At 37.9% G+C, this 21,979-nt stretch overlaps 1 protein-coding gene across 2 annotated transcripts in view; it reads left to right on the forward strand.

Moving 5' to 3' along the window:
* The first annotated feature begins 957 nt into the window (after nucleotides 1-957).
* Nucleotides 958-21,979, forward strand: part of LOC126481525 (replication factor C subunit 3) — an 88,420-nt gene continuing 67,398 nt past the window's right edge. Inside the window, exons 1-2 of one of the 2 annotated variants that reach the window (XM_050105333.1) lie at nucleotides 958-1,230; nucleotides 9,605-9,742. In XM_050105333.1, the coding sequence (XP_049961290.1) occupies nucleotides 1,135-1,230; nucleotides 9,605-9,742 (234 nt within the window). In that variant the 5' untranslated portion in view covers nucleotides 958-1,134. The remainder of the gene's footprint in view (nucleotides 1,231-9,604; nucleotides 9,743-21,979) is intronic. The other variant, XM_050105331.1, reaches the window with a different exon arrangement.

Here is a 21,979-nt window from a genome sequence, read left to right on the forward strand (position 1 = left end):
TTAAAAAAGCCAAAAAACACTTATTAGGTACTGAAGGGAGCTGCTTAATAAAGTAGGATCAGTTTATTATATCTCGTGAGATTTTTTTTAAGTCAAAAAACACTTATGCTTTTGACAAGATCAATGTTTATACGTAATAAGAGTTTTTTGGCTTTTTTAAAAAAAAATCTCACGAGATAGAATAAACTGTTCCTACTTCATTAAGCAATCAGTAAAGAAACGAAACTAAAACATAACAGCTTTATTATTATTTATTATAGTTGTGTCGTCAGTGTAAAGGCGAAGTGAAGGATGTTGTTGTGATGGGGGTTTCGGAAGTACACATTCGAAAATGTCATGCTGATACTAGAGCTGGAAAACGAAAAAAGATCGCCAGCTCCCAAATTTCTGTTACTTACTTCGCAACACGGAAATACACATATTGGTGGAATAAGAAAGTGAAATAAATATTAAGTACCGGCCGAATAAAAAACAAACAATTAAGTTAATTAAATCACACGTTTAATGATGTACCGAATATCAAGCGATCGCTTTTAGATTAACATTCAATTATTTTAATGATAGTGCTTATTAGAACACAGAACTGCTTTATTATCTATGCCTCGAAGTGAAGCCATTACGATCTATGACTAAGGAATGACGTCATTGTTCAAAGCCGACGGGTTGTATCCCCTGCTACACTAGACCCCATGATGGTTATACCTCTCAGGATCCTTAGGAAACCTAAAAAAAGACAGCTTTGGTGTCTTCTTTCTGTTGTTGGTGCAATTTATTGCGCTACAAACGCTCCCGCCAGTAACAGCCATTGTAAAAATCATAATAAACAACCACTATTCTCCTTCACGATCGCGCCGAACTCACAGTGTAACCTACCAGCCGCTTGGGGCGCTGCTGGCGCTGTAGGCAACAAAATCGGGGCGAAGTGTCGCGACTGTTATATTAGACTGTGGTTAGACTGTGCTTGTAGTAAGAGCTTCGCACGCCAATAATCTTTGGCATTTTATGAATATGGCGCGAAACTTTTGGTTATGTTGACACTTGACAGGTTATTAAGTGAAAAGCAAACAGAAAAAGATTAGGAAAACTTGGATTAAACTTTTCCTTGTGTTTGTGTTATAACAAAACAAACTAGACATGACGAACTACGGTCTTCTCGTTGATAAGTATCGTCCTCGGGACATAGCTGATCTGCGATATCATAAAGATTTAATGAAGAAACTGAAAAATCTTGTAAGTACACAAGGTTTGGGAGTTTTCAGCAAGTGTGTTTTTTATTTAGCATAACGTCAGTAACTTTTAACTGTGCGTTTCAGTGTTAGGAAACTTATATCTGAAGTCCATACGAGGCTCCTACGTGTGTAGGCCTACATTGGAAAACTGTATTTTAGACCCTCAAAAAATGTTTAACACAAGCCAAGAGTGTAACTGGCAACTTTTTGACATTGAACTGTACGACTGATCTGTCTGTACCTTGACAAATTTTGCATACCTCTGTTCACATTTGGCCAATAGAAAAAAATATTTCGGAGTAGGCAAACACCTTGCTTATGCATAAAGTTTGACAAAGTGATATTATGTTGAAATATATGTTTCTGCTTTGTGAAGCAGTGCTTATACTCGGTCAGTAAAGTGTAGCACAACTACTATTCCATACATTGGGATAATTCCATGAAAGGTGAAACCAAAATGGAAAATTTTGCAATTCAGTAGATGTTGTGTATATCAAGTCAGAAGTGAAAATGTATAGTTTCTGAAATTGTACGAAAACTCACACCATACTTATATACATTTTATATTTTCACTGAAAGAGGACTGATGAAGACTTATTCAAATAAAGTGGAGAAAAATTCATAAATTTTTCTACAAGATGTATTTCTTTGTTATTTCATTGTTTTCAATGTATCATTTAGACACATTCAAACAATTTTCAATCATAATTCCGTTTTTAAAAAAAATAAGAAAATAGTTTAAAGAATTGATTTACTAGGCTATCACAACCAAAATAAATTAAACTGAAAAGTTTGGTCAGAATGTAGTATTTTATATGTAATGAAATAAAAATTATGCTCTTGTATTTAGTCTATGGTAGATAGAATTTCTTTTAAAAAATTGTTAAAACACATCACAGTGGCTGGAAATGCTGTTATGTATGAAACACCTGATTTTTCTCTCATGAAACAAGAATTCTAAAACATTTTTAAAAGGACATTTGGCATATTTCCATAAGTGTGAAAATTTAAAGAAGCATGAATAATAGGAAGAGCAGTTAAAGTGGTATAGGAAGGTTCTCTAGATGATGTTTTCAAAGTTTCGTAGAGCAAATTACCGAAGTTTCTTATACCCTGTGTTATCAAAAATAGGCAAAGTACCTTCTTTGAAATGACAAAAGCTGAGACTGTTTGAGATAGTGTTTTGCTCATTAGGATGAGGTGCAGAGCACACACTGGAGTAAGGAAATTACCATTAATGCAGCAGTGACTTACACAGCTACTGATCCAGTTTCATATGCTGTTGCATCTGATTATTTGCAGCATGATAAGCTAGCTGTAGGCTGTGTTCTTTTAATCAGAAAATACCCATCTCCTAAAAGGTAAATTTCCTATTCTTAAAATGGTGGGACTGTTCTATGATGGCACTAGCCAACATTTCAGACAGTGGTATTCATTAGCTAATATAACATCCAGAGAAGACCATAATCTTGTATTAAATTGGTAGTTCCTTTGTACATTCAATGGAAAAATAGATGCTGATGGTATTGATGGAATGCTGTGAAGTATCAAGTGTAGCAGTGTCTGAAAGATAGACAGATTCTCATTACTGATTACACATTATTTGTACACTGAGCAAAATCTATAACTGGTGAAGTCAATACAACATAAGTTGTGGCTTAGGAGGTAAACACCCTTGCTGACATGTTACAGCAGCATTGGTGTGATATCTGATCTATTTTAAGGCGTAGTCCATATCAGTTCAGACACGGTAGGAAAAAATCTTACCTTCATAGTCTCGGATGGTACTGAATTTAGCACATGTTAAAATGAAGGACTGAGTAGAAAACCTGTATTTTTTTGTTTTCTCCAAAAAAATTTCTGCTTTGAAATACTGCCCTCCATAGATAACAAAACACATACCATTTTGAAGATGTGAATTTGGGAAAAAAATTTAAAATCTCTGTTAAGTTCTAGATATTTTGGTGTGTGTGTGCGTGTGTGTTTTTTTTAAAAAAAAAAAAAAAAAAAAAAAAAAAAAAAAAAGAGAGAGAGAGAGAGAGAGAGAGAGAGAGATAATTGCTTTATGATTACAAAGAAATCCTCCACATGGACTTACTGTCAAAGTTCATTTACTATAACATTCTGAACCTTTTTATAATTTGTAGAATTTTTTTTTTCCGAAATGCCAATCCATAAAATTTTGAAGTTTTTTTTTCTGTTTAGTACAATTTAGTTCTACATTCCCTGAAAGGGAGGGCTTCCACTTTTAGGTTGGACATGTTTTATAAACAATTGATTCTACATTCCCTGAAAGGGAGGGCTTCCAGTTTTAGGTTGGACATGTTTTATAAACAATTGAAATTTTTGCCATGCATAAAACCTGTTTTATTACCACATTTTCAGTTGACAGGCTCATAAAAATCAAAACCTAGCCTTATTTAACATAATTTTAGTTTTGAAAGATGAGTAAGAGACTCATTTTTCAAGCAATTTAAATGGTTCCAAAATGTATGTGAAAGGTCTGCAGACTTGAAGGTTTCAATTTATAAAAATTCTTTGCACTCTGTTTTGTACTGAAATTAACCAGTCAGTGAACTAAAAATGTGTTCCATTGCTTCAGTATCTTCCTTTGATGTAGAGTGATGCCTTATTGTTGAACCAATAGAAACTGGAGCACTTACAATCTTCAAAACATTGTGAACAGGAAGTGAGCACTGATGACGTTGTTGCTGTTCTTCAGCTAGAAACCTATATCCAGCAGCTGATCCATGTGGTAGCATGAAATTCACTACAATTTCGTTTAACTCATAACTGGTGTTTATAATCTCTGCAATCCACCAGTCACAGTTAGACACACACGCCACAAACATCCCCCTTCTCAGGTTGTGAATCTGAATATTATCCTGCTAGGTGCTGGCTGAACGAATAAAATTTCTTCTTTCTTGCTCTTTATAGTGTATGCAATACGAATTCGTCCATCACTTTGGGTCCGAAAAGTGTCCTTTAAATTCCTGTCTCAGGAGTGGTTTGTGGACCATTCTTCTTTTTTCTTTTCATGGACTTATGTGATTTCCTCTTTGGACAAAAGAATGAGGGCTGTGGATGTGTAAGATTTCATGGCTCTCATAAAATCCTCAGCATTCTGAATCACAGCTGTATTTGGTGTGGAAAGATATTGTTTTGTTGTAGCATGGTGCTTCGGCAGGCCTCGTACACCATCAGTGCCACCTCCCATGACCACCAGCAGTCCATTGGCACAAGTGACTTACTCAATTCAAACAGCTGGTGACGATTTTTAAAATGAGTAGGAACGCCATCAGAAATAATGATGATGATCTCTGCCCCTGTTTGCAGTTGAAGAATTTTGCACATTGCTAGCAAAGCATGTGCCGAGTCCACGCCCTTACACTTATCTGCAATGTGCAATTGTTGCAATTTCTTCAGATGCTTTCACTGACCATTTACCAAACTCATCAATGAAACTCTAAAAGGCAACAGTTTTCATAATTAGTTTATTTTCCTCCCATGTCACATATGTAATTTCTGCAGAGTCATCTGCTACATCTTCCAGGCCAAGTGTCTGTAAAAACAGTGCTCCCTTTACAGGGCAGTCACCACATTCTTGAAAAAAAAAAAACTAGTCTCTCACTTTACATCTCATACTACTAATGACTTCACATTCCCAACCAAGGTGTCATATGTCACGTGCTCCAGTAAGTTCTCCAAAGTTACCACACAAAGTGTAAAATTCGCGCAGTACACACATAGAAAGACATCTCTAGGTGGGTGTGGAACTACCCACTTAGGTTGTAGTGTGTAAAATTTTGTTCTTCCAATACGTGAAGGTGTATAGTTGCTCTCATAAATTATTAAAATTTCTTTAATACTGCGAGTTGTGTATCGCTTCACTTTCACAACTTTTTGGCCTTCAGCTGTTACAATTATAGTGTCTGTTTTGTTGGCACTTTGGTAAGAACAGTCCCATTTATCTTCCAGATAAAATGACTGCACTATTTGAACTTGAGCTGCTTCTACAGGATGACCATAATAGGGATCTGGTCTTCCAAAGACTCCTTTTACAGACCTCACATTTGTTGATTTGTCTACCATTTATTTTGATACTGATGGAACGTGGTTCAAAATTGTTTTCTTTGAAAATGTCTGTGGAATAATAGTTAAAACTTGCACTTGATATTTGTGGAAAATTCCTGGCAAGAGCTGCAGGAGTTCTTTGGTTAATTTTCTTCTGAAGGTGGAATTTCTACTTTGAAGAGTGTGGTCAGTTTTGCTGTAGTGTATTCTGAACTGTAAGTTTACTACTGGTTCACCAAAGGTTATTAATCTCTATCAATACACAAAATGTAAAGTGGAAGTAGGTGCCAAGGAACATCAGGTGAAATTACACACAATTTTCAATAAGACTATTCAAATTTGGTGCAAGACTTTACGATATTAAAAAAAAAGACCAACAATCATTTAACAAATAAGTCGCAATTTACGATAGGAAAGGACTATTAAATTATTATAAAAAATTTCACGCCAGTAAAAGGCAAGTACAGGCAAGCAATTTAACGTATACAACATGATGCTGTATAATATTTCAAGCTCAGCTAAATCACAGGTGAATTTCACTCCATTCATTAAATGGCACAGAGTCTAATTTGTCTGCAACATATAAAGACAATCCTGTTTACAAAAGTTTTCAAAATAGAAAAACCAAAATGCATGAGTCATGCATGCGGGGGGACATTCACAGTTAATAACATGATCATTTCCAAAATATATAAAAAAACAAATTTTACCAATTTCTGCCAGTTAACTTACGACAAACACACACGCTCGCCAGGTAGGACTTGTGAACTTTTACAACATTCTCCTTTCAAGGTAACAATTTCTACCCGTAATGAAATGGCAAACTTTTGCATGGCAAGAAAACACACTAATAACCAACTACCTGTATAAAACACATAAGCACGTTGAGTAAAAGCCTTAGAAGGTATTGAATTGGAAAAACACACAACCGTTTTTGCTGACTAGAAACAATATAAAAGAATTCACTACGGCATACGTTAACCTTGCTAGATTATATCCAAATATACATAAACACAAATTTACATAAGTTACAGCTTCCAGATGAGCAGGAATTCGTTATGCAATTGACTAGTTCTTACCACGAGCCAAAAGTAATTTTTTATTCTTTCTTAGAGTACCTTTTACACGTGAGTCTAGCAATATTAGTTATGGCAGGCCTTGCATTTTTGAAGATACAGTCAATGGTCTTAGACTTTCACAGACATGGCAGAGGCTAACAGTCGAATAAACCTGTAGGTAAGCTGGGAGGGGAAAGCAGCAATCTGAACCACAGATTTACTCTGACCCCCCCCCTCCCCTCTTTCATCCTCAAAAATGGACCACCCTTTCTAATATTACCACCTTCCCCCAGGTGGGCAGACGAGAATGAATTGTGGGAAACCCCCCAAAAAATACGGCTGCTATAATTAACAAGAATAAGTAAATTGAATTCAATTAAACTTCATAAATCTGTTAACAATCAATACTCAACTTCTGGTGCGTCACGATTCCCAGGACTGAACCAGCGAAGCACCTCCAAATGCTCTGCTGAACCGCCCGCTGCCAACCATTTCAATGGACGAAGGAATGCGCGCCGATTTTCAGAACCTCCTCGCTGGTCGACAGCATACGGCCGAACTGCAGATTAGGCCCCTTGCGGACCCACGCTCAGGAAGATTCCTTTTGCGACGAGCAGTTAACGCCCCATACCAGGGAGCCGCTGCTCGCGTTGCTTACGCTGATACCGTGGTCTGCGTGCTGTCCCTCTAGCACCAGCAGAGAAGTTGCTTCTTGATGCCCCAACTGCCAACTCTCTTCAAGAGCCCATACAGCCACTTCTTAAACCCACCCCACTTTTCCCCCTTCCCCGATAGAGGGAGACACCGAAGCCTTCAATTGCGACAAAGGTGCCACTGCCAGAAAACGGAGGGCAACTGCTTCACACTACACGCTGCGGCGCACTTTACAAAGCTAACTTTACTACGGCTCATATTCATTCATAGGTTTAGTAATTTATCTGTGCTTTCTTGATGCATAGAGCTTATGACTCAGCAGAGAAGTTGCTTCTTGATGCCCCAACTGCCAACTCTCTTCAAGAGCCCATACAGCCACTTCTTAAACCCACCCCACTTTTCCCCCTTTCCCGATAAAGGGAGACACCGAAGCCTTCAATTGCGACAAAGGTGCCACTGCCAGAAAACGGAGGGCAACTGCTTCACACTACACGCTGCGGCGCACTTTACAAAGCTAACTTTACTACGGCTCATATTCATTCATAGGTTTAGTAATTTATCTGTGCTTTCTTGATGCACAGAGCTTATGACCCAACTTCACTGACCACTGTTTCTTAACAGAACTAGCACCTACCTCTGTAGTTGACTGATTCAGGGTCTTTAATTCTTCCTCTATTGATGCAAAATCTGCATCATCTGCACTATGGGAGGCTTCACCTTGTTGAGATACTATCATTGCTGTTGTACTGTCAAAACATTTTTTTTTTTCCCCGAATAGTCAGCACACTTCACTCTCCTGTGGCCCCAGTTAGAAGACATTTCAAACAGTCTTTTTCACAAAACATACTGCTACTGGCAAATTCCTCATGAAAACACAGAACTCACTGGATGGTCTCAGATTTCTTAGAAGCCTCTTCAGTAAACAAATTAGCATTGGACAACTACAAAATGTAAACCTGCAATGAACAATCATGACAAAGAAACTGACAAGAAACTACAACGAAGTGTAAGTAGTATCTGCAACAATGAAAGTGAAAACAAATAACTGCAACAAAGACAATAGAAATAATCATTGTAACAAAGAAATTAGTAAGAAACAACTTCAGTGAATACATCCATTACCCTTGAAAGTTAAAAAGAATGAGTTTTTAAAATAAAGTCTGTCCAACTTAAAAGTGGAAGCTCTCCTTTACAGAGATTGTAGTACTACATGGCATTAATCAACAGAATAATCTGACTTTTCTGGATAGGCATTTTTGGAAAAAAAAAAAATTTTTTTTCTGTAAATTATAAAAAAATTCAAAAGGTGACAGTAAAAGAACATTAACAGATATATCCAGATGGAGGATACCATTGTAATCATTAAGCAATTATCTTTCAAATAAAAAATTGGAACAAAATATCTAGAACTGTTACAGAGATACAGCATTAAAAAAAAAAATTCAAAAATTCGCATCTTCAAAATGGTATTTGCAGTGTCATCTTTGGAGGCCTGTATCCGGAGGCACGATTTTTTTTGGAGAAAACAAAAAATATGTGTTTCTTACTTACTCCTGAAATTTTAACATATGCTAAATTCAATAACATCTGAGACTATGAAGGTAACCCCCCTGCCTGAAATGATACGGATTATGCCTCAAACACTCATCAGGTTCATAGTGTCAGCACTATTGGGAAATATGCATTTAAAATATGCCTGTTGCCTGTAGAAGCTGGCTCACACTTCCATTTCAAACCTATTACAGATCAGAGTGATCAAGAAGAAACACCCATAAACTTCTTCATTAATAGTTGCAATGATGCAAACCTTTCACTGTCTTTTCGTCAGTGGTTGTGTTCAACTAGAATCTGAATGAGGACATTTGCACACATTTGTTGAACAATAATTTAGTAAAGAATGCGAAAAAGTTAAATTCATTAAGAGGGCAGGGAATAAATTTGTATGCTCAGAGAAAGATGTTACTAGTAAAGGTGACATTTCCCAAGTAGTGCATCCTTTACATTCTCAGAAAAGGTTAGCTTTTGCTGAAATGGAATTAAATCTTCTAAACTAAGTTAGTTTTTGGAGTGCTCTTCATCTATTCATAAATTTGTCACTACGCAACAGAACATACCTTATTTTATATTAGTGTACATTTATTTAATGTCAGGTACATTTACATAAATACTTCCCCTTGTATTTTATGTAAGTAATACAAGTTTGTTTATACTGAAGAATCAACAGATATTAAAAGACACTCCAATATATGTGCATTAGCTTCACTTTCCGAAGTTACCTGCGTAGCATTAACTTTTTATTCTTTTAGTAATGAATGAACACAGCTTGATTTATTAAATCTTAGATGTATGTTGCTCCTATTAAGGTCTATCTATATCAAAAAATGGTAACTTTTGGGATTTATTTTCACTTTAATACTTCACTTTCAATTGTACTAATGTTGTGTTCATAACCAGGAATGATTCCATTGGTATTTATGCGTATAGCAAGATTGTCAAGACTTTGTCATTACCTGTTTTAAAAAATATTTTTGATGAATTTGTGTTTGGATAGAAATCTATAAATTAAAAGTTGATTTGTAATTTTTGCAGGTGCTGGCAGGAGATTTTCCACATTTACTTATTCATGGCCCCTCTGGTTCTGGAAAGAGAACAATCATTAATTGTTTACTTCACGAGCTTTATGGACCAGGAGTTGAAAGACTGAGGATGGAACAGTCAAGCTATATGGTATTTTGAGTTACACACATTAATTATATTTGTGTTGCTTGTTATTTCAGTATTAATAGTATAGATGCAAGGGAAGCGAGTATTACCAGAGTATGCAGATACTGAAAGAATCAAGTAATTCTTGTATGCAACTCTGACACGTAAATACAGTGGTAGGCCCTATGTCTGAAGAAAGGAACTCATGTAATGTACACTGTGTGGTCCACAGCACTGGACTTTGTTTCACGGAAGGTATCACCAACACGTTAAGTAGCTGTGGTGTAGAATGTGCCGGTATGCCAGTACTTATTTTATTTTTGTATATGGCCCAGTCAGGAAATTAATTTTGTGGATATGGTGTGCAGTCACTGTAGCCACAGTTCCATTTTATTTTGTCATCATTTTGAATGTAATATTTTTGCTTTGGAAAGCTATTAGTTTTTCTCTCAGATCTGGAGAACATGTGACTTACTGATCAGATGCTAACAGTTGCAAAAAGAAGAAGTCACATTCGAACTGTTCGCTGTTGCCAATTCCTGGTCTGGTTTTCTTTCTTGACATGTTTGGACCCTGAACCGCAGGTCTGGCCCTGTTATTTCGCATTTCATCAGACATGATAACCACACCAAAAAAATGCACTTAAAGCAATGGTAACAAAATCCACACTTTTCATACACAGCTCTAGACAAACACTACTGGATCCTTTCACACAACACCTATTCAGTTATCATCTTTATCAGTGCTGGTACAAGGCCCAAGCGACAAAAGATGCCGCTTGGAGCACCGAGCTGAGAGGTTTGCCAAAGGTGCCACAACTTCCGAGATTTCTATAAGTGAAACCACAATTAGTAGCTGCTGCTTGGGGCACCAAGCTGAGAGGGGCACCAGTTTTGTCCAACTGCAAGACCTATGTGCAGTGCATATCACAATTGATGAAATTATATGGGGGAAAAGGGGGAAGGAGAGGGGCAGCAAATGATAAGGTGCTTGTGTGGAAAAAATGTTCTCAAACTTGCCCTGATCATTATCACAAAGATCAGCCTACAGTAGTTAAGCTTCATACAACATTGCACGAGACTGGACTTTTTGAAGACCATATCATAGCTGCAACTGATCCTTTTTTTTTTTAAGTCAGCAGTCAACTGACTGGCTTAAGGCAGCCTGCCACGAACTCTTCTCATGTGCCAACCTTTCCATCTCAGAGTCGCACTTCCAGCCTACGTCCTCAATTATTTGCGAAATATATCCCAACCTCTGTCTTCCTCTTCAGTTTTTATCCTCTACAGCTTCCTCTACTGCCCTGGAAACTATTTCTCTTTTGGTCAGAATGCCCTTTTTGCCATTGCTAGTCTGCTTTTTATTTCCTCCTTGCTCCAACATCATGCCCTATTTCGCCACCTAGGTAGCAGAATTCCTTAGCTTCATCTACTTTATGATCACAGTTTAGGATGTTCAGTTTCTCGCTGTTATCTCTTCTGCTACCCTTATTTATTTCGTCTTTCTTTGATTTAGTCTCAGTCCATATTCTGTACTCAGTAGACTGTTCATTCCATTCAACACATCTTGTAATTCTTTTTCACTTTCCCTGAGGATCATCAGCAAATCTTATCATTGGTACTGTTTCACTTTTAATTTTAATTCCACTCTTGAACCCTTTGTTTATTTTTGTCATTGCTTCTTTGATGTATAGACCGAACAGCAGTAGCAAAAGACAACATCCCTGTCTTACACCCTTTTTCAATCTGTGCACTTCGTTCTTGGTCCTCCACTTTTACTTTTCCCTCGTGGTTGTGGTTCTTGTTGATATTGTATATTATCCACCTTTCTCTATAGATCATCCCTTTTTTTTTTCAGGATTCTGAACGTCTTGCACCATTTTACATTATCGAACACTTTTTCCAGGCTGACAAATCCTGTGAACGTGTCTTGGTTTTACCTTTAGTCTTGTTTCCATTATTAACAGCAACATCAGAATTACCTCTCTTGTGCCTTTTCCTTTCCTAAAGCCAAACTGATCTTTATCTAGCACATCCTCAATTTTCTTTTTCATTCGTCTGTATATTATTGTGGTCAGCAACTTGGTTGCATGACTGTTAAGTTGATTGTGCGATAATTCTCGCACTTGTCAGCTCTGGCCTTATTGGAATTGTGTGGATGATGTTTTTCCGAAAGTCAGATGGTATGTCACCAGATGCATACATTCTACACACCAATGTGATATAATCGTTTTGTTGTCACTTCCCCAATGATTTTAGAAATTCTGATGGGATGTTATCTATACCTTCTGCCTTATTTGATTTTAAGTCTTTCGAAGATATTCTAAATTCTGATTCTAATACTGGATCACCTATCTCTTCTATATCGACTCCTGTTTCTTCTTCTATCACGCCATCAGATAAGTTCTCTTCCTCATAGAGGTCCTCAGTGTATTCTCTCCACCTATCCACTCTCTCCTCAACATTTAACAGCAGAATTCCCACTGGCCTGTTAATGTTACCTCCGTTGCTTTTAATTTCACTGATGGTTGTTTTGACTTTTCCATATACTGAATCATTGGTTCCAACTAACATTTCTGTTTTTTGATTTCTTCACATTTTCATGTAGCCATTTCACCTTAGCTTCTGCGCATTTTCTGTTTATTTCATTCCTAAGAGACTTGTATTTCTGTATTCCTGAATTTCCGTGAACCTCTTTGTACTTCCTTCTTTCGTTGATCAACTGAAGTACTTCTTCTGTTACACATAATTTCTTCGCAGTCAGCTTTCTTGTACCTGTTGTTTTCTCTCCAACTTCTGTGACCGCTCTTTTTACAGGTGTCCATTCCTCTTCAACTGAACTGCCTACTGAGCTATTCATTATCGCAGTATCTTTAGAAAAGATCTCAGAAAACTCTTCATTCCTTAGTAGCTTAGTATCCACATTTTTGTGCATTGTTTATTCCTGACTAGTCTCTTAAACTTCAGCATATTCTTCATCATTATCAAATTGTGATCTGTGTCTGCATTTGCCCTGGGCATGCATTACAATCCAGTATCTGATTTTGGAATCTCAGCTCGGCCTTGATGCGATACAACTGAAATCGTGCTGTATCTCCCAGCCTTTTCCAAGTATACCCCTCCTCTTGTGGTTCTGAATAGAGTGTTTGCTATTACCATCTGAAATTTATTGCAGAACTCAATTAGTCTTGCTCTTCTCTCATTCCTAGAACCAAGCCCATACTCTTCCATATCTCTCTCTTCTACTCTTTCCCCTACAACTTCATTCCAATCCCCCATGACAATTAGATATTCATCTCCCTTTATTTACTGAATTATCTGTTCAACATCCTCATAAACTTTCTCTCCTCATCTTCTGTTTGCAATATCTGCGTGTATATCTGAAGTATTGTTGTTGGTGTTGGTTTGTTGTCGATTCTGATGAGAACAATCCTATCACTGAACTGTTCATGGTATCTCACACTCTATCGTACCTTCCCATTCATAATGAATCCTACTCCTGTTATTCCATTTTGTGCTGCAGTTTAGTATTACCCTATACCCATCTGACCAGAAATCCTTGTCTTCTTTCCATTTGACTTCCCTGACACCCACTGTATCTAGATTGAGCCTTAGCTGCTCCATTTTCTGATTGTCTAGCATCCCTACCACAAAAAAGACATTATTGTTGTGTTGGTTATTAAATCTTTATCTCATGGTCACCTCCCTCTTGGCAGTCCCCTCCCAGAGATCTGAATGGGGTACTATTCCAGAATCTTTTGCTGATGGAGAGATCATCATGCCACTTTTCAGTTACAAGTCACATGTCCTGTGTATACATGTTTTGTGTCTTTAATGCAGTGGTTTTCATTGCCTTCTTCATCGTCTTGCGGTTTGACGTTGCTGATTCTTCTGCCCTTTAGGGACAATTTGTCATCTTAGGGCAAGAGAGTGCCTGAATTTCTTTCCGCTCCTCCGCACTCTTTCACCAGGCTGTTGGGAGAATGAGGGAGACTTCTTATGCCGGAAGCTTTCAGCTGTCATTGCTGATGATTTGTATTCAGAATTTAAGCAGTGCCAGGGTTCGAACCCGAGACTGAGGACATTTTGATTGCTAATCAGAGACGCAACCCCTAGACCATGGGTGCTGATTCTATAGAGGCATAAATAGAACACTACATGATGAAATGATACTGTAGTTCACTGGTTAATGTGCAGTCCTGATGTGCAAAAGATCACAGGTTTGAATCTAATAATGAGACTATTTTTTATTTTTAAATCTTTATCAAAATGACTGATTGTCATTATTTTGAACTGATTATTTTAAATGTACTTTTTTCATATTTAATATTTTCTCATGTCATTTTTATCATCGTATTGACTTTTTATTTGCTCTTATTTTTACTTCGTATCATTCATTTTACATTTGGAATCAGCCTGTTTCTCCTAAACCTGTAGCTGAGAGTCAGGCAGGACTGCTCATCACTTGGTATCATGTCAGCTTGTGTGGCCAGTATGAGGATTGTTTCAGGTAGCTGATGAAAGTGGAACATTTCATTTTGCTTTTAGTGCTGAAATTGGAATTTTTTCATCGTGAGTTTGCTCACAAAGGCCAGCTTTAATCACCGTTATCAAAGTGAGCATGATCAGCAGTTCTGCCGCAGGTTGCTGACCAGTGTTTTATCATATACATAGCACATCACAAGGTTGTGGTTAGGTTAGGACATGAGTTTAAATCCATAGCTACAAAATGCATTGTCTGCCGCTGTTCAGTCACTGATTACTTAAAGTCAGTTGTGGACAGAGCATCTCACATTCCCACCATATCTAATGGCAACCACTTCCAACAGTGCTCTGCTTTACATGAACAGCAAGCACAGAGGGACCTGCCATGTGTGAGTATCACTTTGGACCAAGCGGCAGCTAATGTGGCAACGCTATAGCAGCAACTTACAGAAGTCAGCTGTCAAGTAATTTTGATTGGACTATAGGGCAGGGTTCTCAGGCATACATAGTGTGTCCATACAATACACCCCCAGTGCAGTGAGAGTTTGTGTATGGGATCTGAAATCCAGTGTGGGCACTAGCCATGGAATATCTGCAACTACCTTTTCTGTCCTCGAAAGTCTTCTATTGGTGTGAAATTTATATTCACTAGGCATTCAGTGGAATGTGATAAAACAACAATTTGGCCTATGGAGATATACATGGCAGGAAAATATTATGAGCTGGGACAGAAACTATCATTTGGATTACATATGGAATCCCATTATTTCTGCAGTTTGCTGTCAGCGAAGATGACAAAATATTTTGCAAGCATACCAAGCAAAGTGGCACAGTGGTTAGCACTATGGACTTTCATTTAGGAGGACGGCAGTTCAAATCTCTGACCAACCATCGAAATTTAGGTTTTCTGTAGTTACTCTAAATCACTTACGATAAATGATGAGTTGAATGCTTCCAATTTTATTCTCCACCTTGCTCCAATCAAATCTTGTGGTTTGCCTTGAATGACCTCATTGTTGGCAGCATGTTAAATACTAATCTTCTTTGCTTTCTTCCAAGCTACTGTAGTCTCAGTCTCCTTGGGCTTAAGGGAAAGTCACGAGAAATACCATTCGGTTTATCTGCATATCCACCATGCGTATCTGCTTGACAAGGTTGAGAAAGAGCATATTCCACTTTAGATCATATGCATGTATTTATGTGAGAGTAATGCCATTTGTCTCTTGTAAGCTGTTACCATTGACTTTGTTGTATAGCTGCAGTGCCAGGCATTTGTTGTTTTTTTTTTTTTTTTTTTTTTTTTTTGCTGCTGCATTTACGCATTGTTTTCACTGAAGTAATGAGTTGCCAGTCTCGCAGTTATGCATACTTGAAGTTAGGTCTGAGAGTACTTTCCTGTAATACTACACATGGATCTCTTGAATGCAGCACTTTCTGTGTTATTGTTGTGACAGTATACATGTAGTGTTAAGGATCAGAATCTACATTCCTGTGAAAATGGCATGTTCCAACGTACCTATATTAGTACTCAACACTTATTTTCTCTTCTGTGAGTTTTATTATGAATATAAATGGTAGGGTCTATGCCTAGAGAGGAAGTGAACCAATCTTTTTCAGCCTACTTCGCTCTGTAATGTTTGATAGGAGTGAACACCCTCTATTGTCTGCCCTGTTTAGCTACATTCATTGCTGTTACTTGCCCACAATTCTTTGTATTTCATTTCCACAGCTCAGTAACTCTTCAGACAGTGTCTGCACTTTCCCTGTTTTCTTTCCTGAGCCAATACATGGCTCTGCTGCTTTCTGTTTGCAGAAATTTTTAAGATAAGTTGAGTTTCTGTTGGTATTGTTCTATACTCACAGGTCTCTTACGTCTTTAGCAGAACCTTTCCTGGCCCAGGCAGTGGTTCCGAATAGAAGTCAGGACTGGTTCACTGTGTTGACGAATACCTGACTCTGAACTACGGCAATACTGGAAATTTTCTACATGATTTTGAATCTCTTTTTGCACAAGATAGAGGTCAAAATACTGACAGACTTGTTCTTTGAGTGACCAATTATTGAGACAGATAATTTGAGTTCATAGCCTACACAAATTCCCTGTCAAGATTTGTGTGTTTCATTGTGTTGCCTGTGCAGCAGCTCTGCTTCAGCACCAATGTTTCTTCACAGTTCCTTTTGAGTTGAGCTATGGAAGCCATGGAAATGTTGAGCTGCAAGTCGTCTGTGTATGCCATGTACCAACTACTTGTACGTTACATTAAAAGTTGTTCCAGTAGATCATGAATACAAACTTTCGCAACAATGTGGAATGTGCCATTTTAACATAATTTTTCTTTACACAATACAGTTTTTTCTTCTTCTTTTTTTTCAGTTGCTACTTCGTACCCAAAAATTCATCTGTTGAGTAGAAGGGTTCCAAAATCCTTTTAATTTGCTTTTAAATGCTGGTTGGCTATCTGTCAGACTTTTAATGCTATTTGGCAAATTACCAAAGATTTCTGTGCCCAAGTCAGATTTAGCCCAGAATAGTGAAGATCATCCTTCCTTCTGGTGTTGTAGCTATTATTTTTGAATTGGAATGGGTTTTTAAAAATAAATTTCATAAGTGAAGATATGAGTTGCGAAGGTACTGTGAATATCCCGAGTTTCTTAAATGTCTGCAAGGTGATCTTGGGTGGGCTCCAGCTATTGTACTGATCCCCCTTTTTTGCGCAATGAATACTTTTTCTCGTAATGATGAATTACCCCAAAATATGATGCCATATAAAAGCAGTGAATGAAAATAGGCATAGTAAGCTACTGTATTCACAAGTAATTATGCAAAGAAAGGTGGCTTGGCACATTACGACATGCATACGAGTCTACTGAAATAGTCTGATCACTTTGTGCAGCAGCATCTTGATTTCTTAAACTTTTGTCTCATTGTGAGGGATATTTTGTATTCAGTAATGTCCATGTCATCCAGAACTGCATTCATGCAACCACCTAATTTATGCGACCTTCTATTACAGCCTTGTGTTAAGTAACCTGTGACAGACTTTTGGTGTTATTAATGTACCGATTCCGAGTGTCGACTTTATCCTTTAATGTAATGATGAGTTGTCATATGATGTCATTTGTTTGCAGACAGAAAGAGAACAGAACATTGATAACATTTCTTTTGCATCTGTAATAGTTTTTGGAACACAGGTTGTGATGAACTGAAATGTAATGTAACCTGAGGCTTACGTTAGGTTGTGACATTACAGTTTACTGGTGGGTTGGTGATGCCAATGAATGTGAATGCAAAATCTTAGATGTGCTGACTTACTGATCGTGCTGTAGCACGCGGTTATGTTGATAAGTGACAGTTCGGTTATGAGTTGTCAAAGTGGTATTGAGCACTGCAATTAATATGACTTGCATCAGAAAACAAATCATCATTCTGAAACGTAGACAGAGATGCGTAATCAACATGGAAAATATTTTTACATTTAGTATTGTCGCTATGAATTGCACAGTTTATCATAATTTTTCTCATATTATAAACCTCAAATACCATTAGGGATGGCACATAAGTGTAGAAATCCTAGGGTCCCTGCCAAATTTTTAGGTGACAGATATACATAATATAGTATTTTGCACACTTCAGTCGGATAAATACTGGTGTAGCAAGAGCTGCATTGCCCCAGAAGATTATGCCATAAAACAGTACTGAATGAAAGTCTGAAAAGTGTACTAGCAATGCTGCTTGCATATCAACATAGTGATAGAGATTTATGAGAGCATCATGGACAGAACCGAGCTTTTTGGTTAGCATATTCAGCAGTTCAGTTCAGTTTATTACCCAGCTTTGTGAATGGATGAGACCGCAAAGTGCAGTTTCCTACAAAATTAAACTGAAAACAATGTTTAATAATCAGAAAAGTTAATAATACAACCACTTTCTAGTATTTATCTATTATATGTAATTTTTATAAATGAGACAGTATATTTTGTTTGAAATTTGTAGATGGGCCATTTCATACCAGGTGGTCTAATTTCAGAAAAAGTTTCCTTGTGACCATCTCAGATTTTGCTGAAATTTTGTGTGAACATTTCCGCATGTTCTCAAAGAACATTAGTAAAGTTTTACTTTCACGACTTTAAAACTTGCAGTCATTTGTTTGATCACACAGTGCAGCTACAAACAGTGCACCTGTCTCTTTTCAACAACTGAGAGACATATCTCTGGCAATATTTTCTTGAAAGGAACAAAACTAGACCATCTTGCACAACTTTTTGCACTATCTTCAGCGGAATAAAAAAAGGTTTTCTAGGGTGATATGCGTAAAAGGTACTGAATTTAATCGCTGAAAGGAGAAAACATAAAAATTTAATAAATGAAGCAGATGAAAGGGAATACAAATGTCTAAAAAATGAGATCATAAGGAAGTGTAAAATGGCTAAGCTGGAATGGCTAGAGAACAAATGTAAGAATGTAGAAGCATGTATCACTAGGGGTAAGATAGATGCTGCCTACAGGAAAATTAAAGAGATCTTTGGAGAAAAGAGAACCACCTGTATGAACATCAAGAGCTCAGATGGAAAACCAGTCCTAAGCAAAGAATGGAAAGCAGAAAGGTGGAAGGAGTATATAGAGGTTCTGTACAAGGAAGATGTATGTGAGGGCAATTTTATGTAAATTGAAGGGGATGTAGATGAAGATGAGAAGGGAGATATAATACTACATGAAGAATTTGACGAAGTAGTGAAAGACTCAGTTGAAACAAGGCTACAGGAGTAGACAACTTCCGTTAGAACTACTGATAGCCTTGCGAGAGCCAGCCATGACAAAACTCTTCCAACTGGTTAGGAAGATGTATGAGACAGGGTAAATACCCTCAGACTTCAAGAAGAATATACTAATTCCGATTTCAAAGAAAGCAGATTCCGACAGGTTTGAAAATTACTGAACTATCAGTTCAGTAACTTTGAGGTGTGCCAATGACATTGTAATTCTGTCAGAGACAGCAGAGGACTGGGAAGAGCAGTTGAACAGAATGGGCAATGTCCTGAAAGGAGGATACAAGATGAACATCAACAAAAGCAAAATGAGGATAATGGAATGTAGTCTAATTAAATTAGATTAGGAAACAGGACACTTAAAATAGTAGATGAGTTTTGATATTTGAGAAGCAAAATAACTGATAGTTGAAGGGAGAGGATATAAAATGTAGACTGTCAATTAATAGAAAAGATTTTTTGAAGAAGAGAAATTTGTTAGCATCAAATAAAGATTTAAGCGTCAAGAAGCCCTTTCTGAAAGTATTTGTAGAGAGTGTAGGCATGTGTGGAACTGAACATGAATGATAAACATTTCAGACAAGAAGAGAACAGATACTTTTGAAATGTGGTGTTACAGAAGATGCTCAGGATGAGATGGGTAGAGCACGTAACTAATGAGGAGGTACATCTACATGATTACTCTGCAATTCACATTTAAGTGCTTGGCAGAGGGTTCATCGAACCACAATCATACTATCTCTCTACCAGTCCACTCCCGAACAGCGCGCGGGAAAAACAAACACCTAAACCTTTCTGTTCGAGCTCTGATTTATCTTATTTTATTTTGATGATCATTCCTACCTATGTAGGTTGGGCTCAACATAATATTTTCGCATTCGGAAGAGAAAGTTGGTGACTGAAATTTCGTAAATAGATCTCGTCGCAACGAAAAATGTCTTTGCTTTAATGACTTCCATCCCAACTCGCGTATCGTACCTGCCATACTCTCTCCCCTATTACGTGATAATACAAAACAAGCTGCCCTTTTTTGCACCCTTTCGATGTCCTCCGTCGTTCCCACCTGGTAAGGATCCCACACCGCGCAGCAATATTCTAACAGAGGACGAACGAGTGTAGTGTAAGCTGTCTCTTTAGTGGACTTGTTGCATCTTCTAAGTGCCATTGAAACGCAACCTTTGGCTCGCCTTCCCCACAGTATTATCTATGTGGTCTTTCCAACTGAAGTTGTTCGTAATTTTAACAGCCAGGTACTTAGTTGAATTGACAGCCTTGAGAATTGTACTATTTATCGAGTAATCGAATTCCAACGGATTTCTTTTGGAACTCATGTCGATCACCTCACACTTTTCGTTATTTAGCATCAACTGCCACCTGCCACACCATACAGCAATCTTTTCTAAATCGCTTTGCAACTGATACTGGTCTTCGGATGACCTTACTAGACGTTAAACTACAGCATCATCTGCGAACAACCTAAGAGAACTGCTCAGATTGTCACCCAGGTCATTTATATAGATCAGGAACAGCAGAGGTCCCAGGACACTTCCCTGGGGAACACCTGATATCACTTCAGTTTTACTCGATGATTTGCCGTCTATTACTACGAACTGCGACCTTCCTGACAGGAAATCACGAATCCAGCCACACAACTGAGACGATACCCCATAGGCCCGCAGGTTGATCAGAAGTCGCTTGTGAGGAACGGTGTCAAAAGCTTTCCGGAAATCCAAAAATACGGAATCAACTTGAGATCCCCTGTCGATAGCAGCCATTACTTCGTGCGAATAAAGAGCTAGCTGCGTTGCACAAGAACGATATTTTCTGAAATCATGCTGATTACGTATCAATAGATCGTTCCCTTCGAGGTGGTTCATAATGTTTGAATACAATATATGCTCCAAAACCCTACTGCAAACCGACGTCAATTATATAGGTCTGTAATTCAATGGATTACTCCTACTACCCTTCTTAAACACTGGTGTGACCTGCGCAATTTTCCAATCTGTAGGTACAGCTCTATCGGTGAGCGAGCGGTTGTATATGATTGCTAAGTAGGGAGCTATTGTATCAGCGTAATCTGAAAGGAACCTAATCGGTATACAATCTGGACCTGAAGACTTGCCCGTATCAAGCGGTTTGAGTTGCTTCGCAACCCCTAAGGTATCTACTTTTAAGAAACTTATGCTATCAGCTGTTCGTGTTTCAAATTCTGGAATATTCCATTCGTCTTCCCTGGTGAAGGAATTTCAGAAAACTGTGTTCAATAACTCTGCTTCAGCGGCACAGTCTTCGGTAACAGTACCATCGGCACTGCGCAGCGAAGATGTTGACTGCGTCTTGCCGCTTGTGTACTTTACATACGACCAGAATTTCTTCTGATTTTCTACCAAATTTCGAGACAATGTTTCGTTGTGGAACCTATTAAAGGCATCTCGCATTGAAGTCGGTGCCAAATTTCGCGCATCTGTAAATTTTAGACAATCTTCGGGATTTTGCATTCTTCTGAACTTCGCATGCTTTTTCCGTTGTCTCTGCAACAGCGTTCGGACCTGTTATGTGTACCATGGGGGATCAGTTCCATCTCTTACCAATTTATGAGGTATTAATCTCTCAATTGCTGTTGCTGCTATATCTTTGAATTTGAGCCACATCTCATCTACATTTGCATAGTCAGTTCGGGAGGAATGGAGATTGTCTCTTAGGAGTGACACTTTATCCGCTTTTTTAAATAAAATTATTTTGCGTTTGTTTCTGGTGGATTTGGAAGAAACGGTATTGAGCCTAGCTACAACGACCTTGTGATCACTAATCCCTGTATCAGTCGTGATGCTCTCTATTAGCTCTGGATTGTTTGTGGCTAAGAGTTCAAGTTTGTTTTCGCAAACATTTACAATTCGCGTGGGTTCGTGGACTAACTGCTCGAAATAATTTTCGGAGAAAGCATTTAGGACAATCTCGGAAGATGTTTTCTGCCTGCCACCGGTTTTGAACAAGGATTTTTGCCAAC

The sequence above is a fragment of the Schistocerca serialis genome, chromosome 5 (assembly GCF_023864345.2).
Source record: "Schistocerca serialis cubense isolate TAMUIC-IGC-003099 chromosome 5, iqSchSeri2.2, whole genome shotgun sequence".
Lineage (NCBI taxonomy): Eukaryota > Metazoa > Arthropoda > Insecta > Orthoptera > Acrididae > Schistocerca > Schistocerca serialis.